General features: G+C 39.4%; 1 protein-coding gene across 5 annotated transcripts in view; it reads right to left on the bottom strand.

Moving 5' to 3' along the window:
* Positions 1 to 21,272, bottom strand: part of Fam204a (family with sequence similarity 204 member A) — a 31,190-nt gene extending 9,918 nt beyond the window's left edge. The window contains exons 1-8 of one of the 5 annotated variants that reach the window (XM_090345773.1): positions 20,885 to 20,909; positions 17,997 to 18,060; positions 16,145 to 16,209; positions 14,783 to 15,024; positions 13,645 to 13,729; positions 13,114 to 13,144; positions 12,859 to 12,958; positions 2,397 to 2,486 (exon numbers count right to left, since the gene is read on the bottom strand). In XM_090345773.1, the coding sequence (XP_090201899.1) occupies positions 2,397 to 2,486; positions 12,859 to 12,958; positions 13,114 to 13,144; positions 13,645 to 13,729; positions 14,783 to 15,024; positions 16,145 to 16,175 (579 nt within the window). In that variant the 5' untranslated portion in view covers positions 16,176 to 16,209; positions 17,997 to 18,060; positions 20,885 to 20,909. Of the gene's footprint in view, positions 1 to 2,396; positions 2,487 to 12,858; positions 12,959 to 13,113; positions 13,145 to 13,644; positions 13,730 to 14,782; positions 15,025 to 16,144; positions 16,210 to 17,996; positions 18,061 to 20,454; positions 20,533 to 20,884 lie in introns of those variants that run through there. The other 4 variants (XM_090345772.1, XM_090345774.1, XM_090345771.1 and 1 more) reach the window with 4 other exon arrangements.
* Positions 21,273 to 24,661: the final 3,389 nt, after the last annotated feature.

Raw genomic sequence — 24,661 nt, 5'->3', positions numbered from 1 at the left:
CTTTATTTATTTATATATTTTGAAAATGGATACTGCCTTATTAGTCTCACAGGCTTATAAATGCTAAACACTGAAAATTTGTTTTACTTATTATGGTTGGAAAGGGCTTTAAGAACTGTAGGATTTGTGTCTCTGAACAAAGGCTCTATCAGCTGGTCCCAGTCATTTGCTTCTTGGGGGAAACACAGTACTGATTAAAATCAAATGTATCTGGTTTCCAAAAGGACATCTACCATGACTTATACACTTAATTTATCCTATACTTACACATCTAGCTATCCTATCTGCAGTGGTTGGCATTAAAAGGATGGGTATGAGAACTTAAACCTCAAACTAAGCTATCCAGTCAAGAATCTAATATTGGTTAATCTTCATGGTGATTAATTCAGCATCAGTGTCTTTCCAATATCTGTGTCTGAACAGCAAACATTTTCTAGATCTTTCCATTTGTTCAAAAAAAAATATACAAGGCCCAAAGTATTATTTTACCTGTAAACCAGAATTCTTTGTGTGTGTGTGGGGGGGGGGGGGGCGGGAGGCAGAGGTTGGTCATAGGGCTTGAATTCTGCCTGGGTGCTGTCTCTGAGCTCTTCAGCTCAAGGTTACCACCCTACCCCTGATTCTCGGCATTATCCCTGAGTTCTTCAGCTCAAGGCTTACCAGCCTACTCTAGAGCCAAGCCCCACTTTCCATTTTCTAGAGGTTCTTTTGTGCCTGGGCTGGCTTTGAACCTTGATCCTCAGATCTCAGCCTGCTGAGTAGCTAGGATTACAGATGAGAGTCACCACACCCAACCAGAATTAATACTAAATAACTTTAGTTTCCTCTGTAAGAGTGAAGCTTTATGTTTATATGGAAGTAAAAAAGACAACAAAGAAAAATGGTTACTATCTTCATAAGTGCCAACAATATCAGGTATTTCCTAAAGCAATCTCACTTGTTAGTAAGTATGGAAAACAAATAGTATTATAAAATCCATTTGTGAAATAGGATGACAAAACACCAAAACAATTTTCCCATTCCAAAGGAGACACCCATTTCTGAGGCCTCAATGGTTTGGCTTCTGGGGTGGTTGGCCAGGCAACTACATACAGTAAAGTAAGCTCATTGGTATATGGGTTGGGCAGGCAGGCCAGGTTGTTCAAACAATGCCATTGCTCACTGACAGTGGCACATGATGATCTCTTTTCAGCCTAGCACATTCTTTAGAAAATTATCTAGGTTTACTGAGAGATTTAACATGGAATCAGAAAAGGACTATAATCCAATATCTCAAGCCAAGGTGGCCTGCCAAGTTAAAATGAAAAGTAACATCAACTGATATTTTCAAGCTCTAAAGTTGGGATGGGATGTACCTTAGTGAAAAAGAGTTTGCCTAGCAACTAGTGCAATGCCAATGCCCTAGGTTCAATCCCCAGGACCAAACAAGAAATCACACACACACACATATACACACACAAATGCACTTACAGATCTAAGTCATAATAATTGTCTCAAGCAAGAAAATATGTTGAAAGGGGGACACTGATCAAGATGCATTGTATTCATAAACTGCTTCGCTAAGTGACAACTCTGTATAGCTTCTTAAAAGAACTATTTAAAAGTTTTTAGTAAATGCTAAAATTAATGTGGAAGTATAGTAAGGGAGAGTATTTGTAGTCTCAGACTACCTCCCTACAAGATACTTACTACTTATTACCCAAGAAAAAAATACTACTTTACAATACAACCCAAAGATACCACCAGAACTAAACAAAGTAACACCATCACACAAGATAAAAAAACAGTATATGTCTCTGGACAGCTTGCATGGAAAAAGCCACATACCATACTTCTGTAAATAATCCTGAAGAAAGATCAGATAAATCTAGGGGTAAACTGGCCTCTTCTCAAAAATGTTAAAGTTCTGAGACACAAATTGTAACTATTTCAGATTAAAGAAACATTACAGTAAAGAGAAATGCCACAGACAAAACAAAATTTCCTTCTTTTGAGAGGTGGAGTGGGGGTGAACAGGAGGCAGTTCCGGGGCATGAAATAGCTCTCAATCACTAGGCCTTTAAAAAAAAAAATCAAGGCCAAAGCTCTGTCACTTGTATCACACATCTGGTTCTGGTGTTTTGTTGATTAACTGGCAATAAGGGAGTCACAGATTTGTGACACTGGGTTGGTTTTGAACCTGGATCCTTCAATATCAGTCTCTTGAACAGATAGGATTGTAAGGTATGAGCCACTGACAAAAATAAAGCAAGCATTTTAAAGTATAAATGAAGAAAATGGGCAAAAGAAAAATCTTAAGTCAAATATTTCAATACTGAACTTATTATCATAAAAAGAAAATCTATTTACTTGAAAAGGTCTGGAAATACAATGCATACTCAATCAGTTGAACTCACCTCCCGAGTAGCTAGCTCATTGCTGAGTTCTTCAGCCTTCTCAACATCCCACTCATCCACAGCCTGGTCTATCCTCTTCTCCAGACCTGACTAGAAAGAAAAAGAAAGCTACAAATTAAAGGCAGCAAAGAAAGTCAACCATCTGCTAGCCAAGGACTGCATCAATTACATTACTTACAGAGATCATTTCTCTCTCACAATAACCCAGTAAAGCAGGCAGTAGCTATTATTCACAGACATAGTAAGTGATCTATCCAGAGTCACTTAACTTCTCAAACCAACAATAAAAGGACAAGCAAATTCAGATTTTTTGTGTGTGTGTGAATTCAGTCTTTTCCTTTAATAATGATGAGAGAATAGTTTAAAAAAATTATGTAATGCTTCAAGTTTACAGTCTTACATGGCAGACTCTGCATTCGTTACTATTGACAAAGTTGACTTAACTCCATGCTTCCTGAAATAATAATGTCATCTAACATTTAAGGATGAGGAAACAGCCTAAGTGCCCAGCACAAAAATGCAGATTTGCTCAAAGCCTCAACACTCTCATTCCTACAGCTCAATAAGTTCACTCAACAGCCCTAATTTATATGCACTGTGGACCGTTATAACTGGATTGCTATTATAGTAAGAATTTTGTTTGCCTATGAAAATGTCTTAATTTACTAACATGCTTCTAAAAATCATAATTAACCTTTTTTTTGGGGGGGAGGGTCAGTCATAGGGCTTCAACTTTGGACTTGGGCACTGTTCCTGAGCTCTTCAGCTCAAGGCTAGCATTCTACCACTTTGAGCCATAGCAGCACTTCTTGTTTTCTGGTGGCTAACGGGAGATATAAGTCTTGAGGACTTTTGTGTCCTGGCTGGCTTTGAACTTCTAACCTCAGATCTCAGCCTCCTGAGAAGCTAGGATTATAGGCATGAACCACCGGCACCCAGCATGATTAACATTTTTATAATACTACTTCATAAATAAAATTTTCATGGGATTATCAGGACTCTTAAAAGTTGTGTAAAAGACCCTTTGACATAAATAAGTTCAAACACACAAGAATACTTACTAAAGAAAATTTTCTGAAGTCTAACTAGTTAATATATATGTTCTCTGTAAGAAAATTTTGTTTTAACAGTGGCCCACCTCATGTATCCTATTCAGTTAAGATTGAATTTCTTAAGGACTTTGCTGTCTGTTATCTCACAGCAGGACTAAGAGCATCTCTTCTATCAGAACACTGCGTGGCTCTATCAGTCAACTGAAATTTTGTTCCTATATCCTTTATTAAAATGAAACTACAACATAATGTACCTACAAAGATTACAGACACAAAGACCAGTGAGGTCACAAATGATGTCCATGACTAAGTGACAAGTGTTCCCTTCCTTCTCACAATTCTACTTAAACACATGGGAAACCATTTTTAGGAATCTCTGACTCTACTTATCTCAGAATTCTACACACTTAGGCCAGTGCCACACCAGTCATGGTTGAAGTACCATTCTGGTCAATCTATCAACTATTCGGGTCCATACAAAGCTAAGGAGCTCATGCCACAATACAATATAAATCAACTTTCTGAGTTTTTGACTTTGACCGTTTCTCTCAGCCTCGTATCCAGATATACTATGCTTCCTAATCTCCAATGTGCTTCCTTTTGAAAAATTTCATTCATCCGATTATCAATTGCTACTACTTCTCTGTTTCCCTATACAGGCCCTTTCTTCCCCACCACTACACCAGTGGGCTCTCCACTCTCATTGTACCATATGACTCCATTCAGAAATTACTGACCTGACACACTGCCTATTCTTCTCTTGGGTTCTATGATCAAGCAGGATATCAGTGGCTTGGTATAGTCCCAAATCTACCCAGTTGCACCCACACTAGAGGTACTCAGTCTATGCTATTAAATTCAGGTTCATGTGCAGTAATTCATGATTACATTGATAATGAAAGACCACACTCAATGTTCCTACATAGGGAACATTTTTTAACATATCGGTCATCTTGAAGTCTCAAGAGAATTCCATACAGTAATATCAAGGTAATAATGCCCCTTTGGTCAAAAATTTTAAACAAGGGTTATGTGTTATTACATTGATGTTACTAACAAGTATTTCTTGTATACTGATAAAGTATCTTCACCATTTTGGCTTCCAAAGCTTAGTACAATACCTACTCTGAAAACCATGTATCATTTAATTTTTACTAGAAATACTTTTTAAAATGTTAATGGCTTCTCCTTCCAGTGTAAAATATTAAGTACTTCCTCAAATACCACTGCGATAGATGAAGCGAAACATGAGTGTCAAATTTATGGCTGGGAGTTTGGCCTAGTTAGAAGAGTGCTTGCCTAGCATGCATGAAGACCCAGGTTCAATTCCTTGGTACCACATATGTAGAAAAAGCCAGAAGTGGTGCTGTGGCCCAAATGGTAGAGCTCTAGCCTTGAGAAAGCCCAAGGACAGTGCCCAGGCCCTGAGTTCAAGCCCTAGGACTGGCACAAAAAAAAAAAAAACCCAAAACCAAAAAACAAACAAACAAACAAAAACCTTGGGACTAGGAGCATGGCCTAGTGGTAAGAGTTCTTTCCTAGCATTCATGAAGCCCTAGGTTCGATTCCTCGCTACCACATACACAGAAAAAGCTGGAAGTGGTGCTGTGGCTCAAATAGCAGGGCTCTAGCCTTGAGAAAGCCCAGGCCCTGAGTTCAATCCCCAGGACTGGCCAAAAAAAAAAAATCAAAATCAAATTCAATTGCTCTGGCATCCCAAATTCTGGGTAATCTGATAGTTCACCTCATATTTTATATAGTCACAATCATCTCATACTTGTCCCAGTCTTTCACCACAGCCATTTGTTCACTAATCCACTCTCAAGTTTGCCATGCTGATTCCACACAGCAGCTCAGTTCCCTCCCACTTATCAAGGCTTCCTGAAATTTAGGAGACACAGGTTCTGCAGTAATTTAGACCAGAGCTTAGAATGACCACAGTTCAAGGGGTAAAGAAGAATTCACTCTATTTTCACCACAAATACCAAAGAATTTAATGTCTGTAAGACAGACATGTCCCTTTTCTAGAAATTTATATGAACTGTTGAGCTTACTATAGGTACAACTATAGGTACATTTCTCACTTAAAAGTTAAAATTACAAATCTAGATAGGTGCCAATTGCTCACACCTGTAAGTTACTTAAATGGATGAGATCAGGAAGACAGCCAATTATCTGGGCACTGTGGTGTGCATCTGTTATCACAGCTAAGACAAGGGCTGAGATGAGAAGAATCATACTTCCAGGCCATCCCAGCCAAAAAAAAAGTTGTGGTGGTGATAGCTCATCTCAAAAGAAAAGGCTAGGTGTGTTGGCACCTGACATCTCACCTATGTGGAAAACATTTATGTGACCTAGGCTAGCCTGAGCAAAAAGCAAGAACCTATCTTAAAAATAATGAAAGCAAGAAGCAATGAGGGAAGAGGTGACACAATTCAAAAAGAATTGTACTCATTACCTAACTTATGCAACTGTAAAGTAAACCCTGTACATTAAAAATTAAAAAAGCTTAGGGGCAGTTCCAGGCCCAGAGTTCAAGCCCTAGGACCAAAAAAGAATTGAAAAAGATGCATTGTACTCATAACCTGACATGTTGAACTGAAACCCTTTTTGTGTAATTTCTTAAGGATAACAAAAATATAAATAAGCCGGGCACCAGTGGCTCAAGCCTATAATACGAGCTACACAAGAGGCTAAGATCTGAGGATCACAGTTCAAAGCCAACATGAGCACTGAAGTCCATGAGACTCTTATCTCCAATCAACTACCAGAAAACTGGAAGTTGGTGCTATGGCTCAAGTGGTAGCTCACTGACCTTGAGCTGAAGAGCTCAGGAACAGTAAGTGCCCAGGCCCAGAGTTGAAGCCACACGACCAATCCCCCCCCCCTGAAAAAAAATTAATAATAATAATAACCACAGCAATAGGGCTAGTGGTTTAAGCAGTAGAGTACATGTCTGTCAAGCATGAAATTCAGAGTTCAAACCTTGATATAGCAATCAATCAATAAAATTACAATTTCCATTCCCCTAAGCCATTCAGGTCAGAATGCAGCCATAGCTCTGTGTAATCAGGTCTGTCTCCTAAGTCTCAGACACCTCAAAGATAATGAGATTGTTGGCTGAGATGATCACAATGCCTTCCTAGAAATAAAATCCTAAGAGTTTTACATTTTCAGCTTTTTGGCTTTTAAAAATTGGTTTACAAAATTCAATGAAGTTTTTCTAGGTAGAACTGTTCTTTCCTTTTTTCTCTTCTTTCTTATTAATTATAGTAAAATATAATCACTTCTCTTTATTTTGAAAATGTTCTAGTTCCATATATACACTCAAATTTTTATATCTGTAAGAACACATTAACATGTCAAATACATTTAAAATGCTTCTATTATAAATAATTTTTTCTTCTATAAAACCTTCCTATCTTCTTAAGGCAGCAGTTTACCAACCACACAGCTGTTGGCCCCAGGCTCAGATACTAATTCATATACGAAGCAACCCTGGGTAAGTTTCTAAAGATCTGTGGGTTGAAGTTAATATACATGCAATTAAACAAGAATCAAACCACACTCGGTGCAAGGTACAATATTAAGGTCAAAAGAAGATTATGTAAAATATCTAGTTCAATTTTCAGAATATAGTAATCATTCAGTAAGTGACAAACTTTCTAAATATGAAGATGTTAAGGCCAGAGAAAGCTTAAACTCTACATTGCAACAGACCTCACTATAGTTCTTCAAGGACTCAAATCCAACAGCAGTTCAATTCGGGGTGAGAAAGTAGTCACAGGAAACAGGATTTGGGTAGTAAAGTTTTTTAAAAACTTTTAAGCTGGACCCTTGAGTAGTTCTTATCTGACATGCCTAGGATATCTTCCACAGCAGAGGAGTTGTGGGAGGGATAGGGCCCTGCAGAGAGCTGTTACTGTTCTATGAACATTTAACTTTTTTGGCTAGAATCAGAATTTTGCTTAAGATATGTCTCAACATAGACAAAGAAACATAGGAATGGCAATTTGGCCACAGGTGGAAAATCCATCTAAGGGCGGTATATAACAGGTTCCCACGAGGCAACCACTACCCTCTAATTAAAGAAGCTTTGCTACAGACGTCAAGATGGCACAACTACAAACATGACCACAATTTATGGGCACTGGGGTTAATATTATGAACTCATATGTGCACATGCAGAAAAGCTTTAAATATGTGATTAAAATTCTTTAAGTCAAACTACACCACAATATACTTTTACAGAAATCTTATTACTACATGTTTAATTGAATATATTTAACTTTCAAAAAATACAAATAAATTACTGAAATTTGCTTTAGTACTAATTAAACTTAAATATCTAGGAAAAATGACAGCCTATTTCTCAAAAAAGGGACATAAAGATAGAATAAATACAAATCATTTTATTAATAAAATGATTGTTATATATATTATATATTTATGATTTTGTTACCTTTATATACAACTAATATGTAAAACAGATAAGCAAAAACTAAGCTCAGCTATTACTTCAGTAAAATCTAGCCTTGGGACCAAATACAGTGAAATTAGTGTCCCTTTATTTACCCGCTGTTTATATTGTCTGGCCAGTTATACTGAGTGTCAGTTTCTTCATCTGGGTTACAGAGTAACGTGGGCCATGCCTGCACTCCTCACAGGGATCCAACCCAGAGACCAAGAGAGAGGGCTGTATAACTGACACAAGGTGAACTTCAGAGAACCACAACATGTTCTCACCCCATACCTCCCACCTCTCTCCTCCTTATCTACTCAAAGCAATCTCACCTTTTGTCTGATCGATGTACTGCATTTCTACATAAGGGTCTGGACAAAAAAGTACTCCACTAAAAAAAAAAACCCTCAAAAACCAAACAAACAAACAAAAAACATACCCTACTCAACAGCAATTCCTCTTTTTTTTTTTTTTTGCTGGTCCTGGGCTTGAGCTCAGGGCCTGGGCACTGTCCTTGGCCTTTCTCAAGGCTAGAGCTCTACCACTTGAGCCTCAGCACCACTTCCAGCTTTTTTCTATGTATGTGGTACTGAGGAATTGAACCCAGGTCTTTGTGCATGCTAGGCAAGCACTCTACCACTAGGCCAAACTCCCGGCCCAGCAACTTCCTCTTATAACAACTTTAAACCAAAGACACTGCACAGTAACTAAAAAATTAGTAAAAATACCTTCAAAAGTTTTCAGGCCCAAAAGTATCCATTATACATATGTGTGTATATACAACATATATATGTATATATATATACACGTTATGATATATATAATGGATTTATATATATGAATTTATTATATAATGGATTTCTACACACACACACACACAACTGCTGACTAATCAAATTGAGTCAGGTATTGAGTCAATACCTGAGACATTTTATAGTAAAATTAGTGAGTGAAATTTACTCTATATAAATTCAAAATAATTGTGCTATGGTTAAGAATTATTAGTAAGTCCCAGACCTGTTGCCAGAAACACAATTATAGCTTATTTAGCACAAAGAGCATTTTAAAACAGCTTGGATATTCTAACATTACATTTAAAAGATGCAAGCCTTTCTGCATTGTCTGGCAAGCAGGGGACAGCAGAGCTTTTAATACATTTTCCACTAAGCAACAGTTTCAACTTGGCACTATTCCAAAGTAAAGGGGTGGGAGGACTGCAGGATAGACAAAAAATTAAGAAGTATTCCTTTACTGTTCTTGAGGATTTTGAGTGAAAACAAAATAAAAAGGCTCTCTGAGATAGTGTAGCAGATGAGTCTCTGTTACAGCAAAAAACACAAAACAAAAAACAAACAAAAAAGAATGGATTACAGATATTCATGCTTAGTTTTTCCCACGTTCTATGACAGGTCTGCTCAATCCTCACTAGATTTCCTGAGCAGAGTTACCATCCTAGGCTTACATTTATTCCTTTCTTTTATCTTGATGCCTCCAATATGAACATCCTTTAAAGATTATTTACTGTTGGATTCACAGTAGATACTTCACCATGACATCAAAAGAGGTGCCATGTAAAACCATGATCCTAAACCAAAGAATCACTCCCAAGAGCAAATGAGATAATTTGGCTTCACTAAATCCTCCCCTTCCTTTCATGCTTGCATTTATTTGTACATCTTAAATGCTAGCAAAATCCTGGACAAATACAAGCCTGGCCACAGTATTTCCTTGGCTAGAATACTGTCATAACTTTCTCAGCCAGAATCCTTCATGCAGAGGAAGGTCCACATTAAGAGGATCCAAACATATATTTAGATCACTGGGACTCAGAACAATTTCCCTTAGAGATCTCACTTTTAAAATGGTCTTTGACTTACAATATTCTACTACAATACATCTAAGGCATAAGACAAAATACAACACTAATTCCAAAAATTGAGCTTTTTAAAAGACTTTGTATAAAGGATATCTGTAATCCCACACACTCTAAATTCTAGAACATAAATACAAACCAGCCATATTTGGCCATTATAAGAAGGTATAATTCCATATATATGATGATAACAAAATTTGAATAGACTGCAAAACCTATCCCTGGTATTTCTGCTTTTAGAATAGCTAAGTTTATCATGGTTTCAACTTTGCTAAATTTAAACATTCTAAAGTCAATCAATAATAAGAAAATATAACAAATACTCTTAACTGAAAATCAAAAGTCATTTAAGTCACAACTAAAAAAAACATCCTAGTGAATCTAATATTTAACCATTCAATCTCTCAAAGAACCAGGCAGTGATTGGGACTCTATACCATGTCTACCAGAAATAGACCATGGACTAGAATGGTCAGCATAATCTTCCTCCCGGACGCTTTAGAACAGATCTGACACAATCAAAAGCAGCCTTGTCACGATGCCCTCCCCCACCACCCACCACAATCACAAGGGTCAAGTGCAAGGCAATTATACTTCCAAAAGGTCACCATTCCTTATGCAGTGAGTCCGGGAAACTCATGAGCAATGTCATGAAACTTAGGTTTTTCTTTCAATTATGCTAGTGATCTTTCTTTGCAGGAAATTCATCATTTCTGGACCTGCTGGAGGTAACTGCTAAGGAGCAGTAATTAGCCACAAAAAGTGGTCCTGGTTCCAATTATCCAATGTTCTAAGGACTGTATCTAGATGGTAAAAAATTCTTTAGAAAGCGGAAAAAAGAGCCACATGTGGTGGTGTGCACCTATAGTTCCAAGCCACTAAGAGACTAAATTTGAGTCCCAGGAATTGAACACCAACCTGGGCAAGACACGAAACAAAACAAAACAAATCACATGTAAAACTCTATTGTGACAGCCCTTTAATGCAGGTGACTTCAGTGCTACAATACCACCAAATGATGAATCCAGATGAAACAAAGGACAAAGGGTAAGCCAATGTAACAGTGATGTTCAGACAATATGTTGAAAATGAACTTTACAAATTGGGTGGGGGTAGGGTTGGGGGTGGGGGAAGGGTTAGTGGGAAGGGGTAACAATGTTTGAGACGCACTCACTACCATACAAATATAACTGCAACCCCTCTATATAGCACCCTGATAATAAAAATTTTAAAAAAATCGAGAGGAAGCAGGTGCTGGTGGCTTACACCTGTAATCTGGGGATCACAGTTCAAAGCCAGCCCAAGCATCAAAGTCTGTGAGACTCTTATCTCCAATTATATACCACAAAAGTGAGAAGTAGAGCTGTGGCTCAAGTGGTAGAGTGTTATCCTTAGGCTAAAAAGCTCATGACAGTGCCCAGGCCCTGGGATCAAGACTCATCTAGGAGGAAAAAAATCCAAAGGACTTTCGCATGCAATGCCAGTTGATCAGAAAATGGCAAAGGTCTCTACACATAACCATCTACAAAACCATGCAAAAAACATATGTCTAGAGGCCTGGAGTTTGGCCTAGTAGTACAGTGCTTGCCTAGCATGCACAAAGACTGGGTTCAATTCCCTAGTACCACACACAGAGAAAAAAGCCAGAAGTGGTGCTGTGGCTTTGAGTAAGCCCAAGGACAGTGCTCAGACCCTGAGCCCAAACCCAGGACTGGCAAGCAAAAAAAAAAAAAAAAGCATCTGTCTAAACTATATACCAGATATATTACATCTAGCCCTGTATGTCTCTAGCCCTACTACTCAGCACTTGATTTCCATGCTCCAAGAGCTTGTCAACATTCACTATGTGAATATATACTATTCCTTCAAGCCTTTTCCAAGTTCCAAGGCTGACACCTACAAAAGTGTACCTCAAGCTCAGAATTTCCACTGAGCTGCCACCTCATGATACCACTAACCTGCTCTGTCTTATATACCATTTAAAACCCATGTCCCAAACTGAATGCTAGCTCTGCCCCAGTCTCAATCTTCCCCCTCCTAATCTTTCTCAACTTTCCAACCAGCATCATTACACATACCATTTTCTTTTTTTCTTTTTTGTGGGTCATGGGGCTTGAACTCTGGGGCCTGATGTGATCCTGAGCTCTTCAGCTTAAGGCTAATGCTCTACCCTTGAGCCACAGTCCCACTTCCCGTTTTCTAGTGATTAACTGGAGGTAAGAAGCTCAGAGTCTTTAGTGCCTAAGTGCCTGGGCTGGCTTTGAACCGTGATCCTCAAATCTCTCAGCCTCCTGAGTAGCTAGGATTACAGGCATGAACCACCGTGCCAGGAGCACATATCTACGTGCCAGGAACACATATCTACGTGCCAGGAACACATATCTACGGTAAAACCTTGAATGGCTCTCTCCTAACATCTAATAAGTGACAGAGGCAAATACTGTCCGTTATACTTTTCTACTGTACCTCAAACCCATCCATACATTTCTCCATCTTCAACAGTGCCACTTTTGTTCAAACTATCATTATCCTGACCCAAGAATAGTATATTATCTACTTTTACTATACCACAATCTAGTCTCCATAAATAAATCAGGTCATGTCGCTCTCTTGGTTTACAACCTTTTATTAATGGCTTAATTTCACTGTGAACCCAACCAAATCTATTTCCTGACTATGTCTTCTAGGTCCTACCTTTCTTTGGTCCCTGCCTGCCTGGTCTCCAAACTTACCTTTGGCCACTCACTGCCTGACTCCATTCCAACCAGGCCAGCCTTCTTAAAGTTATCAAAGATCCTAGGAAGGTCCATTCCCTAAGATCGGTACCCATGTTATTAATCATTCTTTAGGAAGTCTTTGCCTAACCTTAAGGTCACAACAAAATGGCTTTTTAAGAAAAACTCTAAGCCCTCATTTTAATATTTCATAATTGTTCCTTTCCTTGCTAAGAATTTTAAGCTAGATATCCACATTTATCTAGCACCTTTTTAGCACACAGTACAAAAAATTATTTGAATAAAGCTAATCACAGGTATGTTCTACTAGCTAACATAAGTTGCAACTGAAAGAGCTTACCTTTTCAACTTTTTTCTTTTTCACGGGAGGTTCAAATCTATCATTGGCTCCAAAATACTGAGTAAGCTCCTTCCATTGGGCTTCATTTATGAACTGTTCACTGGAAGAAGATAAATATAGTTTTACTTTCAAGAAATGTATTCACTTTTTACTCTTTTAAATTAGTTTTACAAGTACTAACCAGAGGTAAGCACTTCAGCTATTTGGACAAGTTTTATAATACTTCCTGTTTTAACTATTTTAAACTATACTTACCTATCAGATTCTTTTTCATTCTTCAACTTATCTGAAAAGAATTCAGAGGGTTAATATTTAAGTGTTCAGTTAACTTGCAGGCATGGTGGCTCACACCTATAATCCTAGCTACTTAGGAGGCTAAGATTTGAAGATCTAGGTTCAAAGCCAGCACAAAAGGACCTGAGACTCTTATCTCTAATTAACCTCTAGAAAATGGAAAGTGGGGTTTAACTCAAGGGTAGGGCAAGTAGCCATGAGCTGAATAGCTCAGGGACAATGCCCAAGCCCAGGGGTAGGGCAACAGCCTTGAGCTGAAGAGCTCAGGGACAGTGCCCAGGCAGAGTTCAAGCCCCATGACTCTTTTTCTCTCTCGCGCGCGCTCGCTCTCTCTCTCTCTCTCTCTCTCTCTCTCTCTCTCTCTCACACACACACACACACACACACACACACACACACACACACACACACACACACACACACAACAAATAAACCCTAACTTGATCACAATTTTCATAAGTACCAGACAATCTAAATTTGAAATAACACCACCTTTTCTGGAGCGTTTTCTCCGTCTTCTCAATCTTGAGGCTGAAGTTTTCTGTTCAGAATGTTTTTTATGCAATTCTTGAAATTTCTATATATAAGTAAAAGAAAAAAAAAAGCAGTTGAGTAAAATAGGTAGCTGGGAACCTATAATACTAGCTAATTCTAGTCATATCTGTAATGCTAACTTCTTAGGAGACTGAGATTTGAGGACTATAGTTCCAACTCAGTTCAAGTAGAAAAGTCATGAGATTCTGATCTCTAATTAACCAACAAAAAGCAGAATGTGGAACTGTGGGTCAAGCGCCAGAGCACTAGCCTTGAGCAAAAACCCTCAGGGAGAGCACTCAAGCCCTGAGTTCAAACCCCAAGAATGGCACAAAACAAAAACCATAATGTAATACAAATACACATTTTCTTGCTTTTATAAATACATCAGCTTATAAGCCAGGGAGGTGGCTCATGCCTGTAATCCTAGCTACTCAGGAGGCTGAGATCTGAAGAAGTGATTCCAAGCCAGCCAGCCTGCCCAGGCACTAAAGAACTAAATACTCTTATCTCCAATTAAGAGTAGAAAACAGGAAGTGGCCCTGTGGCTCAAGGGGTAGGGCAATAGCCTATAGCTGAAGAGCTCAGGGACAAGACCCAGACCCTGGGTAGGGTAGTAGCTTTGAGCTGAAGAGCTCAAGGCCAACGCCTAGGGGTAGGGCAGTACCCTTGAGCTGAAGAGCTCAGGACGGAGTTCAAGCCCCATGACCCACCAAAAAAAAAGAAAAAAAGAAAACCTAAATAACTAAATACCTTAGCTTAATAAATAATTCAGCTTTTGATATACTATTCAAAATTCTCACAAATGTTTTCATATTCATTTGTTTTACTATATGTTATTTGATCTGAAAATGAAACTCAAATAAAATGAAGATAGAAACTCATCTAACATGGTAGATGAAATAGCTAATTCTATTTTTCCTTCTCTTTTTATTCAAAACACAAATGAAATTATCTTCAGTGGCCAATGACTCAAGGAACAGTGAAAGCATTCTCAGCCCCACTTCCCTACCTATACCCCAAGAATACATTCTGTCCAAAAAAAGAGGCACAGAGTAGCACAGGCTTTCACGAGAGCACATCAGAGAAAACCTACATTCCACGTATTTATGGAAATTCCAGAAGGGCACTCTTCATATGCATTTGCCTGGACCTTGGGCTCCGTTTCTGGTCCATCTTCTGGGAAATCTGAGGCACCTGATTTCCTACAGAGCCCATCCTCTTTAACTTCTTGTAAGTTACAGTTGGAGTTCTCAGGTATGGCTTCATCTTCAGAATCTGACTCAACATCACTTTCATTTAGGCCAGGAGGCAGTAGCCCACTCCACATTCTTTCTTCTATAAGGAAAAAGTCAAATTTAAATGTAGTCGCCATGGAAACAATATAAAAAGATATCTCAAAGCCAGCACAGTGACTCAGGCCTGTAATCCTAGCTACTCAGGAGGATGAGATCTGAGGATCAAGGTTCGAAGCCGCCCCAGCACAAAAGAACCCAAGATTCTTATATCCAATTAACCTCAAGAAAATGGGAAGCGGGGCTTGGCTCAAGGGTAGGGCACTAGCCTTGAGCTGAAGAGCTCAGGGACAGTGTCCAGGCCAAGGTTCAAGCCCCATGATCCACCAAAACAGAAAAAAAAAAGAAAAAAAAATTCCAGGATCTTAACAAGTCTATCAATGACCTTTGTGAATAATCCATTTAAATTTTTTAATAGTCTAAAATGAGATGAACGCTCCTAATTCATCTTATCACTTTAAAAATTAGTTTAGGAGCTGGGAGTTCCGCCTATTGGGAGAGTGCTTGCGTAGCAAACAGAAGACCTAGGTTCGATTCCTTGGTACCACATACATAGAAAAAAGCCAGAAGTGGTGCTGTGGCTCAGGTGGTAGAGTTCTAGCCTTGAGAAAGCCAAGGACAGTGCTCAGGCCCTGAGTTCAAGACCCAAGACTGGCAAAAAAAAAGTAGTTTAAACAGTTTATAATATGCCTGTACAAATAAATAAAATAGGGGCTTGGTTCTCTAATACCTGGGAAATTACATTTAAAAAATGAAATTCAATAAATTGAAGTTCCAGGGAATTTAAGTACTATATTTCAAGCTATAATCATATAAAACAAAATAAAGGTGGATTTTCCTCTGTATTCAATTATATAAACTAAAAGGCGAACAATTAAAGGAAAAATTTAACCTGTGTAAATTCTTGAATGACAGAAAAAAAAATCCATCTTAATTTTTATAGTTTCCTAAGATAATACTAAATGAAATACAATTCTAACCATTTAACAAAAATGTAGCCCTCAGAATAGCAAACTCTATGTAGAAAATTAATGCTAAAATTGAGGATAGAACTTAGAATTAATTACACAGACCATTCCCAGAAACAATTATTAAGTTTAATAAAAATGATTTTTTAAATTAGCATATAATTATTTGCTAAAAATTACAGTAATTGAACATACCATTACTACTGATCTCCAAGGCACCATTCATTTATGTGTACATATGATCCTGATTTAGTATCAATCTAAAGGGATGGAATAGACAAAAAGCTGTTTTTCTGCCCCATATTGTGACTAGACAGTAAAACAAAACAAAACAGTCCACACTCTTGGGATGACAAGCAACAGAGTTTTCCTTTTTCTTTTTAAATTAATTCTCCCTCCCAGGTCTAAAGAATTAGGTCTTTTTGTGGCTTTGGTCCAAGTTCATCCATCGTGTATTCTCTAAAACATTCTCAACAAGATATTCTCTTGGCTTTTTAAGAGGAAGAGATGAGCTGGGGGCCTGTGGCTCATACCTGAGATCTGAGGATTGCAGATCTAAGCCAGCCTGGGCAGGAAAGTCCATGAGACTCTTATCTCCAGTCACCAAAAAGCCAGAAATGGAGCTGTGGCTTAAGAGGTAGGTAGTGCACCAGCATTGAGCAAAAAAGTGCAGAGACAATGCCCAGGCCGAGTTCAAAGGCCAGTACTAATGTGCATACACGCGCACACACGCCCCAGAAAAAGAGAAAAAGGGAGGGAAGGGAGGGAGAACTGGCATCTTTGTGTCAGTCCTCTAATCCTGTTTCTTTATCTGTAACACAGGGATAATTGTATTGCTTCAGAGTTCTGAGGATGCATGAGATAAGCTATTCAGTAGTGTTGGAAAGGATACAGGGACCCAGAAAATATGAACAAGAAAACCTGAGGATCTTTTGGCTGTTATTTCAATGACCACAAATTGAATTTTAATTTTTTCTATTACAAGTAGCATGACTCTTAAGATTGTTTTGAAATTTCTAATATATATGGTCCATTCGGTTAACAATGGATACAATTTATATATATTCCCAGATTGCTTGTCTGTCAGTTTCTAGAAACAAATCTGGTAGTAGGTCTTCTTCTATACTGCCAGGAAGATAATGGAAGTGAGGTTGCATACTAGGCCTTCTCAAGCACTACTTAATTTTTGACTAGAATCACTTTTTAAAAATAGAAATCTAAAATTATAAACACTCTTGGCCCTATAAAACCTGTATCTCTCTAAACCTGGCCTATGAATCTTAACAGCTAGAACTAAGGTACTCTTGAGAGACTCTGATAGAACAAAGGATACTATGTAAAATATGTCAGTATTTACACCATAATAAAAAAGTATTTTTGAAGTAGGATTCATAATTAGTCATTTGTATTTTATAATACTTTAAAAAATACTTTGTGCTGTTTTAAGTAACAAAGATGGGGGTGCAGTGATATGTTTCGACATTACCTTGCCACTGCCACATAATATACATATAGGCTCACTAGCCATTTGACTACTTAAAGATAGTAATAAGTAGGGCCTGTGTTAGAAAGCACTGCTTCTTTTGTTCATCTTACCCTTTACGTGCTCAATGCGTACCGAGTATTCTTCAAGACTGAGGATAGTACACAAAACAGGCAAAAATCCACAGCCTGTCAGAGCAATGCTTATGTGGCTCAGCACAACTGTCACTCAGCCAGATCCTCATGTGTCTCTCCCACAGGGGCAGTGACACCGTTCTTCTCTAGACCACTGTTTTAGCATTCCTGTAGTGTAAGTCTATGCTCTGGACACTCCAATGTACCCACCCTGGAAAGCAGAGGAAGCAAGTATCCTAAAGAAGGCAAGCCTTTCCTCACTGGCCTTCAAGTAACCCCCATACTTTTTTATGGCCTTTCTGGACTTTCTCAAAATTATTTTTAGTTCCCATTGATCTGGCATTTAAAAGTATCCTCAATATGTTATTTGCCTGGTAAGATAATTCACTGGGTATATCTCAGAAGAAAAAAAGAAAAACATAAAACAAACCCATAAAAAGGAGATGTAGGCAGCTCTGATAAGCTTAGGTGACTGCAGCTACTCATAAAGGTGCCTGAAAAACAAAGTTGCCCAGGTTAGGAAGCAGACTAACTGCAAACCAGCCAACTGGAGAGGCCCTAGAATGACTTGTCATGTGTTTGAAAACACATCTTCCTACCTAGCACATACATGTCATTCATACATTCTGAAACTGTCACCATGTTGGGCCTCTTTTATTCTGTTTCAGCTGCTCTGGAGGATGAGTCTTTATTCCTTTTAGTTTCTTTTGTTACATTAAGGCAGATAATCCTAAACTACTCTTCAAGACATTCACTCAGCCATCTCAAGATGTGTAATAACAGAGAAGCCAAAACTTGATTTTCCCCCATGTAGCTTTATAGCCAGAATGCATGAATTTGTAAACATCCAGTTTTTAGCCTATAACTCAATTTTTAAATTTCATCATTTTTGCCCTGTGATCCAGTTGTACTTTATTCGCCTTTATCTAAGGAAAATGTAAATAATCAGAGTACCCCTTTACTCTTTTATGAATATTATCCTCTTACTTTATTTCATACACAAGTCACCTCTGCAGGTAAGATTTATTTTATCTCACAATTATTGTACAAGACATTCCATATGTACCCCACACAATACACAATCCTGGGCTGGCACAATCTACTGTGCATAATCTGGGCTGTCCTAGTCTAAATAGCTAGGTCTTCTTTCACCTTAAAAACAATTATGATCATTATTTAGCAAACAATGGCAGAAACCAATGCATTCAGAACAGAGCACTGTTAGCAGTTCCTGATCTATGGGTTTTTTTGCAATTGGGAAATCGCTAATACTATCAGTAATTTAAAAATATCACATTTTTCTTTTCCTCCCAGTGAGACAGTAGTACCATCTACCTTTAAGTCAAAAGAGCTCAACTTATGAAGCACTAATTTAAACACATGTTCAACAGATACACACCCTACAAACCTGATTTAGTTTACTATATTATAATATAGTATACCATATTATTGATGGGATACTATATTATAATACAGTAAACTACTATGTGTATTATATAGCCTACTAAACATAAACTCAACAGTATGGAGCCCAAAGGGATGTGAAATCATAGTTCAAGAGCATAAAAGGATTAGGAACACTGACTATTCGCAGGAAAAACACTGGAAGTCAGAAGTTGATTTCTACTCCAGAGCAAGCCAGTGCATTTGCCTGGATCTCTATCCATCAATGTCTAAACAGATCATTTCTAAGACTTCTTACTCCTCCCTCTACAATGTTTATTATCTAAGTACTGCTGAGTGACCCAAAAGCTCAGTTACCTCACTCCTTGCTGTAACCTTATTTTCTCCAATTATTATGCAATTCCAATTAAGTCCCAATTTTCTTTTCTCTACCTCAAAACACAACCAAGCTGACTAGTTGTTAGAGAAACTGAAATTCAGGACACTGAAAAAAGAAAAGAAACAGAAGATAAAACACAAAGAGGACACAAAGCAGGTCACTGTCACACATGGCATATAAATAAGGTGACAGGCTTTTTTTTCCCCTTACCACTAATTCTCACAATCACTCTTCCAGTAAAAATTTCCAGGCACAGTGCTTGCTTGATTTTTAAACAGATGAGGCTACTGACTGGCCTAATACATTGGGGTCCTCTTATTTTACAAACATGAAACTTTAAGACTTCAAATTATGAAATTTTAGAGAACAGAATGGCCCCAAACACTGATTATAACCTATGATTACTATATTATTGAAATCTGAATACCGATTATTGAACTTTTGTTAAGGAAAAGTTTTCTAAACTCTTCTAAGAACAGAAAGGTATGTAAGATGCTCGCAGAAATTACAATACATGAATGTCACATTCACAGGCTTCTGAGTAATAATGTCACAATCTCTGGAAGTCCAGGAAGCTGTTTAGAATCAAAACCTAAAGGATAATGTGAGCAGCTCTATGTTTCTAGAATTTAAATTTCATTTTCATCAAATGAAGCAGTCTTTCGTATCATATACTATATGCAATTAGAACCACAGAAATCTGAATCTGGTCTTATCCACCATGCACTAACCTAAAAGACCTTGTTCAATGCTTACACAAATAGTTTCTGTGCAGTGGAATAATTTACCTAAAACAGTGTTACGCATATAAATGTCAATTTAAATGTCATTTTTTTTTAATGAAACAAATGTGCTCCCTTTTCTTAAGAAATTACAGGCCTAAGTTCACCTCTGGGTTCGAATCATGTCTGCCTCTCCGGACAAACGACCTATGTAGCAGGCTTCTGCACGCGTGCCTGTGTTTTTAATTCGAGAGAACGTGTGTCTTAGTCCAGGCATGGTCAAGGCTTCTCCAGGCCCCCTGACCTGGTCTGCAACGATTTGCAATTAACCAGTACGCATCCGAAGGCTCCTCGAAAGCGGACGTGCCCGCTGTGATACTTACAGGCTTCAGACGGCGAGACAAAGGCACACAACCCGGAACTCCGCAGGCTCCGGGGCGACGCGGCCCAGCTCCGGACGGGGGGGGGGGGGGGGGGCCGGGCCGGGCACAAAGTCAGCGCCGCCCCGCGGGGCGCGGCCGCGCTACGGAGCCTCCGCACACGGGGGCCAGGCTCCCGGCTCCACGACCGCCCCGCCGCCTCGCCCTTCCTCCCTCCGCCCGGGAAGGGGCCGGCAAACTCGCACCCCAGACCACAGGCCGCGGACGGCGCCACGGAGCCCCGCCGTCGTCCCCGACCAGGACGCGGAGCGGCAGGACGGATGAGCTCTCTCCGCCGCTCCCACAGCCCCCTCTCACCCTGCCGCGGTCACGACCCGCCCGAGAAAGGGTCCGAGCCCGCCTGAGGGCACCTCCCGCCACCAGCCGGACTCACCGACCAGGAAACCGCCGTCCGGCAGCCATCTTAGGACCCCCGTCAACATCGCGCCTTCTCATTGGTGCGGCGTCTCGGCCAATGGGGTGGCCCGGCGGTTGCCATGGAGACGGCCACGCTCGGCTTCCCTTTCCTACCAGCCTGCTGGGAGCGGGCGGTTTCTTCTTTCCTGCCCGGTGTTTTCCTCGCTGCGTTTCTGCCCTTCGGAGCGTGTTTGTTTTCTTGAGGTGTCTTTTATTATTATTATTATTATTATTATTGTTGTTGTTGTTGTCGTTGTTCTTTCTCTATTCGCGGACCCTCGGCAGGTACACGTGGGTGAGGGGGAAGGTGCTGTCGTAGCGAGCGCACGGAGCGCGCCTCTCCTCCACTCCTTCCCCTCCTCTCCTCGGGGCCTCTCCCCGCCCGCGTCGGTGGAATGTGCTCCGCGCACCTTGCCCTCCCCTGGGGGAAGGAAAGGCGCCGGGCTCCCGCGCCCCTGGAGTGCGGGGACCCAGGCCACCGGCCCGGGCCAGGCCCTCGCCTCCCCCCTCCTGCCGTGCGCTCCCCGAGGCCCTGGGGCGCCCCGAGGACGCGGCTCCGGGTTCCAAAGCCCTGCTCTGTAATCAGATTAAGTATGCTCTACTGTTTCCTCATGACTGCATTAGAAAACGCAGAGCCTCGATGGCCGTAAGAAAAACAACATCGTTTATGAAGCATCCAGAGGGTTTGCGTGCACTCAGGAGAGCATCTTGAGTTGACTTTCATGATAGACACTCAGCTACTTCCCGCATCTTCCCAAAGAGCACGTCAAGCTTAGGAAGGAGTTTCCTGGGACTCCAGAACCGTATTAGACGCTTCCCCTGCGCACCTTCTAGAGTGGATGCAAGGCTGAATACGTACATGCAGTTTTCCTGGATAAATCTGTCCAGAATCTCACGAATCCTCAAACTGTGAAGCAAGCAGGGAATGTTGGAACTACTGTTACAACGATTCATATCGCATCTGTTTTTATTGCGGTATTAAAAGCCTTCCCGTAGCTTGAGATGTCCTAACAAAACACTGTAGATTGAGTAGCTTCACTAACGCGTTTCTCAGATTCTGAATGTTGAGAGGACTGCCAGCAGAATGGGCTGAGACCCCTTCTTTTGTCTTGCATGTAGCTACGCTCTCTATGATGGGTTTCTGAGCACAGGTTTGGGAGTCTCTCTGTTATCCCTCTCTCTTCTTGTAAGGGTACTAATTCTCCCAGGTCAGAGGTTCGCCCTTTTGGCCTTATTTTTTTTTTAAATGCTTTGGTAGAGACCCAGTAACCAAACATAGCCACATTGTGGGTTAAGGCTTCAACCTATGAATTGAAGGTGTTATGGTTACACACACATTCAACCCATGAACAATTGCTAGTGGGACCAGAATAGTGGGCAGAAGGAAAAACATGGGTTAGAGAAGAGGTAATATTATAATGTTGGCATGCATCAGAACTATCGAGATTATTTTTATAGAATTTCATTTGAGATTATTGATTATCTAGTACAAAGAAATGTAGAATGGGAGGATAAGTATCCCAAAGATTTATAAATATGACATTTCTCTTCAAAAGTTATTGGAATGTCATTCTATAAAAATGGGAATTTTAGGCCTGGAGTGTGGCCTAGTGATAGAGTGCTTACCTAGCATGAAGCCCTGGGTTGGATTCCTTGTTACCACATACCCAGGAAAAGCCAGAAGTGGTGCTGTGGCTCAAGTGGTAGAGCACTACTCTTGCATGAATAAAACCACTCAGGAATAATGCCCAGGCCCCGAATTCAAGCTCTAGCTCTGGCACGAAAAAAAACACAAAAAAAACCCCTTAAAATTAAGTTCCCCAATGTTAATATAGAAATGTTTTATGATATTATTGAATTCCTACTGCATAAACAAATAATAGCTCAGATTTTATTCTATTTCCAGTTTTGAGACTTTCCATTTCTGAATATTATTGTTTTGTTGGTATTTTTTTTCCAGGGAAAATGTCAGTTATTTGATTTATCTTAATCTATAAATTTACCTTCCCTTCAGCAAATTCCTATCCTGGAAACCTGCCAAGCCATGCATTTTGTGAATGAAATACTTGTATTTTGGTGATTTCTATGAAACATATTATCGCTGAATACTCTTTAGTAAATCATAATGAAATACTTGATGTAGCTAGTGAATTGTGCTTGAGTCATGTTGCATCTGGCACTAATTTCAAGCATGTACATTTCATTTACATTCTTTACCATATCTTTAAAAACACAAAGCAGTTTTTCTTTACCAAGGAATGTAACATTTATTAATACTTTCCCCTTATATTTAATATTTTTCTTGGTGCAAAGATTATGTCACACCTATGTTACAAAAGATCAATTGTGGAGTCCTTCTGATGGCTGCTAAACCTCTGATTGATGAAAATGTTCTCCAGATATAATGAAATCTTTTACAAATGTCTCGGTTGAAAAGTGAATACCACCTTGTTGAACATATAATAAATGTGCTTCTTGCTGAAACTGAGAGAATAATTAAGTTCCTTCTGAACAGAGTGCCTCTTTTTTCAGCCTTGGAAGAGAAAATGGTCAAGTGACCTAGGTAAAAGAACTGAAATGGAAGTCTGAACTTCAGAAATTGCTCATCTTTTGTGGCTAAAGAACAGTAATTGTATCTGGATATAATTGTTAGTTTTACAGATGGAAGCATCTGTACACAATGTTATTCTACCAAGGTGTTAAACAACTAACACTATACTCATGACAAGAACTGACTTTTTTTTGCCAGTCCTGGGCTTGAGCTCAAGGCCTGAGCACTGTCCTTGGATTTTCTCAAGGCTAGAGCTCTACCACTTGAGCCTCAGCACCACTTCCAGCTTTTTTCTATGTATGTGGTACTGAGGAATTGAACTCTGGTCTTTGTGCATGCTAGGCAAGCACTCTACCACTAGGCCCAAACTCCCGGCCCCAAGAACTGACACTTGAAGAAATCTGGTCACATAGGATGTTGCCAAAGAAAAGCACTTCTTTGCTTTCATGTTTAGTACTTTCAAAATTTTCAAGTCCAGTAGGTTGTAAAAGAAGAAGGGTAGAGGGGGACTAATGGCCCATTTTTTATGCTAGATATTTTGTCTCTAATACCTTATATAAACTTAGGAGGTTGTCACTATTCCATCTGTCTCTTAAATTTTAAGGATTAAGATTTGAATAGTTTAAGGAACCTGCCAAAGGCCACAGAGCTAGTAATATATAGAGCCAGACATGTCCTGCTGCCTATTCAAATGCCTGCCAAATGAAGGAACACATGTACAGTTTTGATACTAAGCCTGGCACATAAGCAATTATCAAAAAAATACTAGTTTCCTTTCCTGACATATAAAAATCTAAGAATTGAATGTCCCAACAGTTGAACCTCAGCTCCACTTTCAGCATTTTTAGTAGCTTATTGGAGATAAGACTCTTCTGGACTCTCCTGTTTATACTGGCTTCAAACCAAGATCCTCAGATCTCAACTTTCTGACGAGCTGGGATTACAGGCATGAGTCACCAGTACCCTATTATACTGTGCTTCATGAACTACAAATTTTATGTCTTTAGCTAATTTTGAAAGAGTTTCACTCATTATTTCTTCAAATATTTTTCTGCTCTGTTCTATCAATACTTTATGCGATATTAGTTTCATACCTGTTTAAAGGACTCTGGTACCTCTTATAATAGGTTTTCCGTTGTTCTGCACCTTATATCCTTTCTGCCCATCTATAAGTTCTCTTATTTCCTTTGTCATATATATTGC

Source organism: Megascapheus bottae, chromosome 15, assembly GCF_031878675.1.
Source record: "Megascapheus bottae isolate mThoBot1 chromosome 15, mThoBot2.hap1, whole genome shotgun sequence".
NCBI classification, from domain to species: Eukaryota; Metazoa; Chordata; class Mammalia; order Rodentia; family Geomyidae; genus Megascapheus; species Megascapheus bottae.
This window is presented reverse-complemented; position numbering and strand designations above follow the sequence as displayed.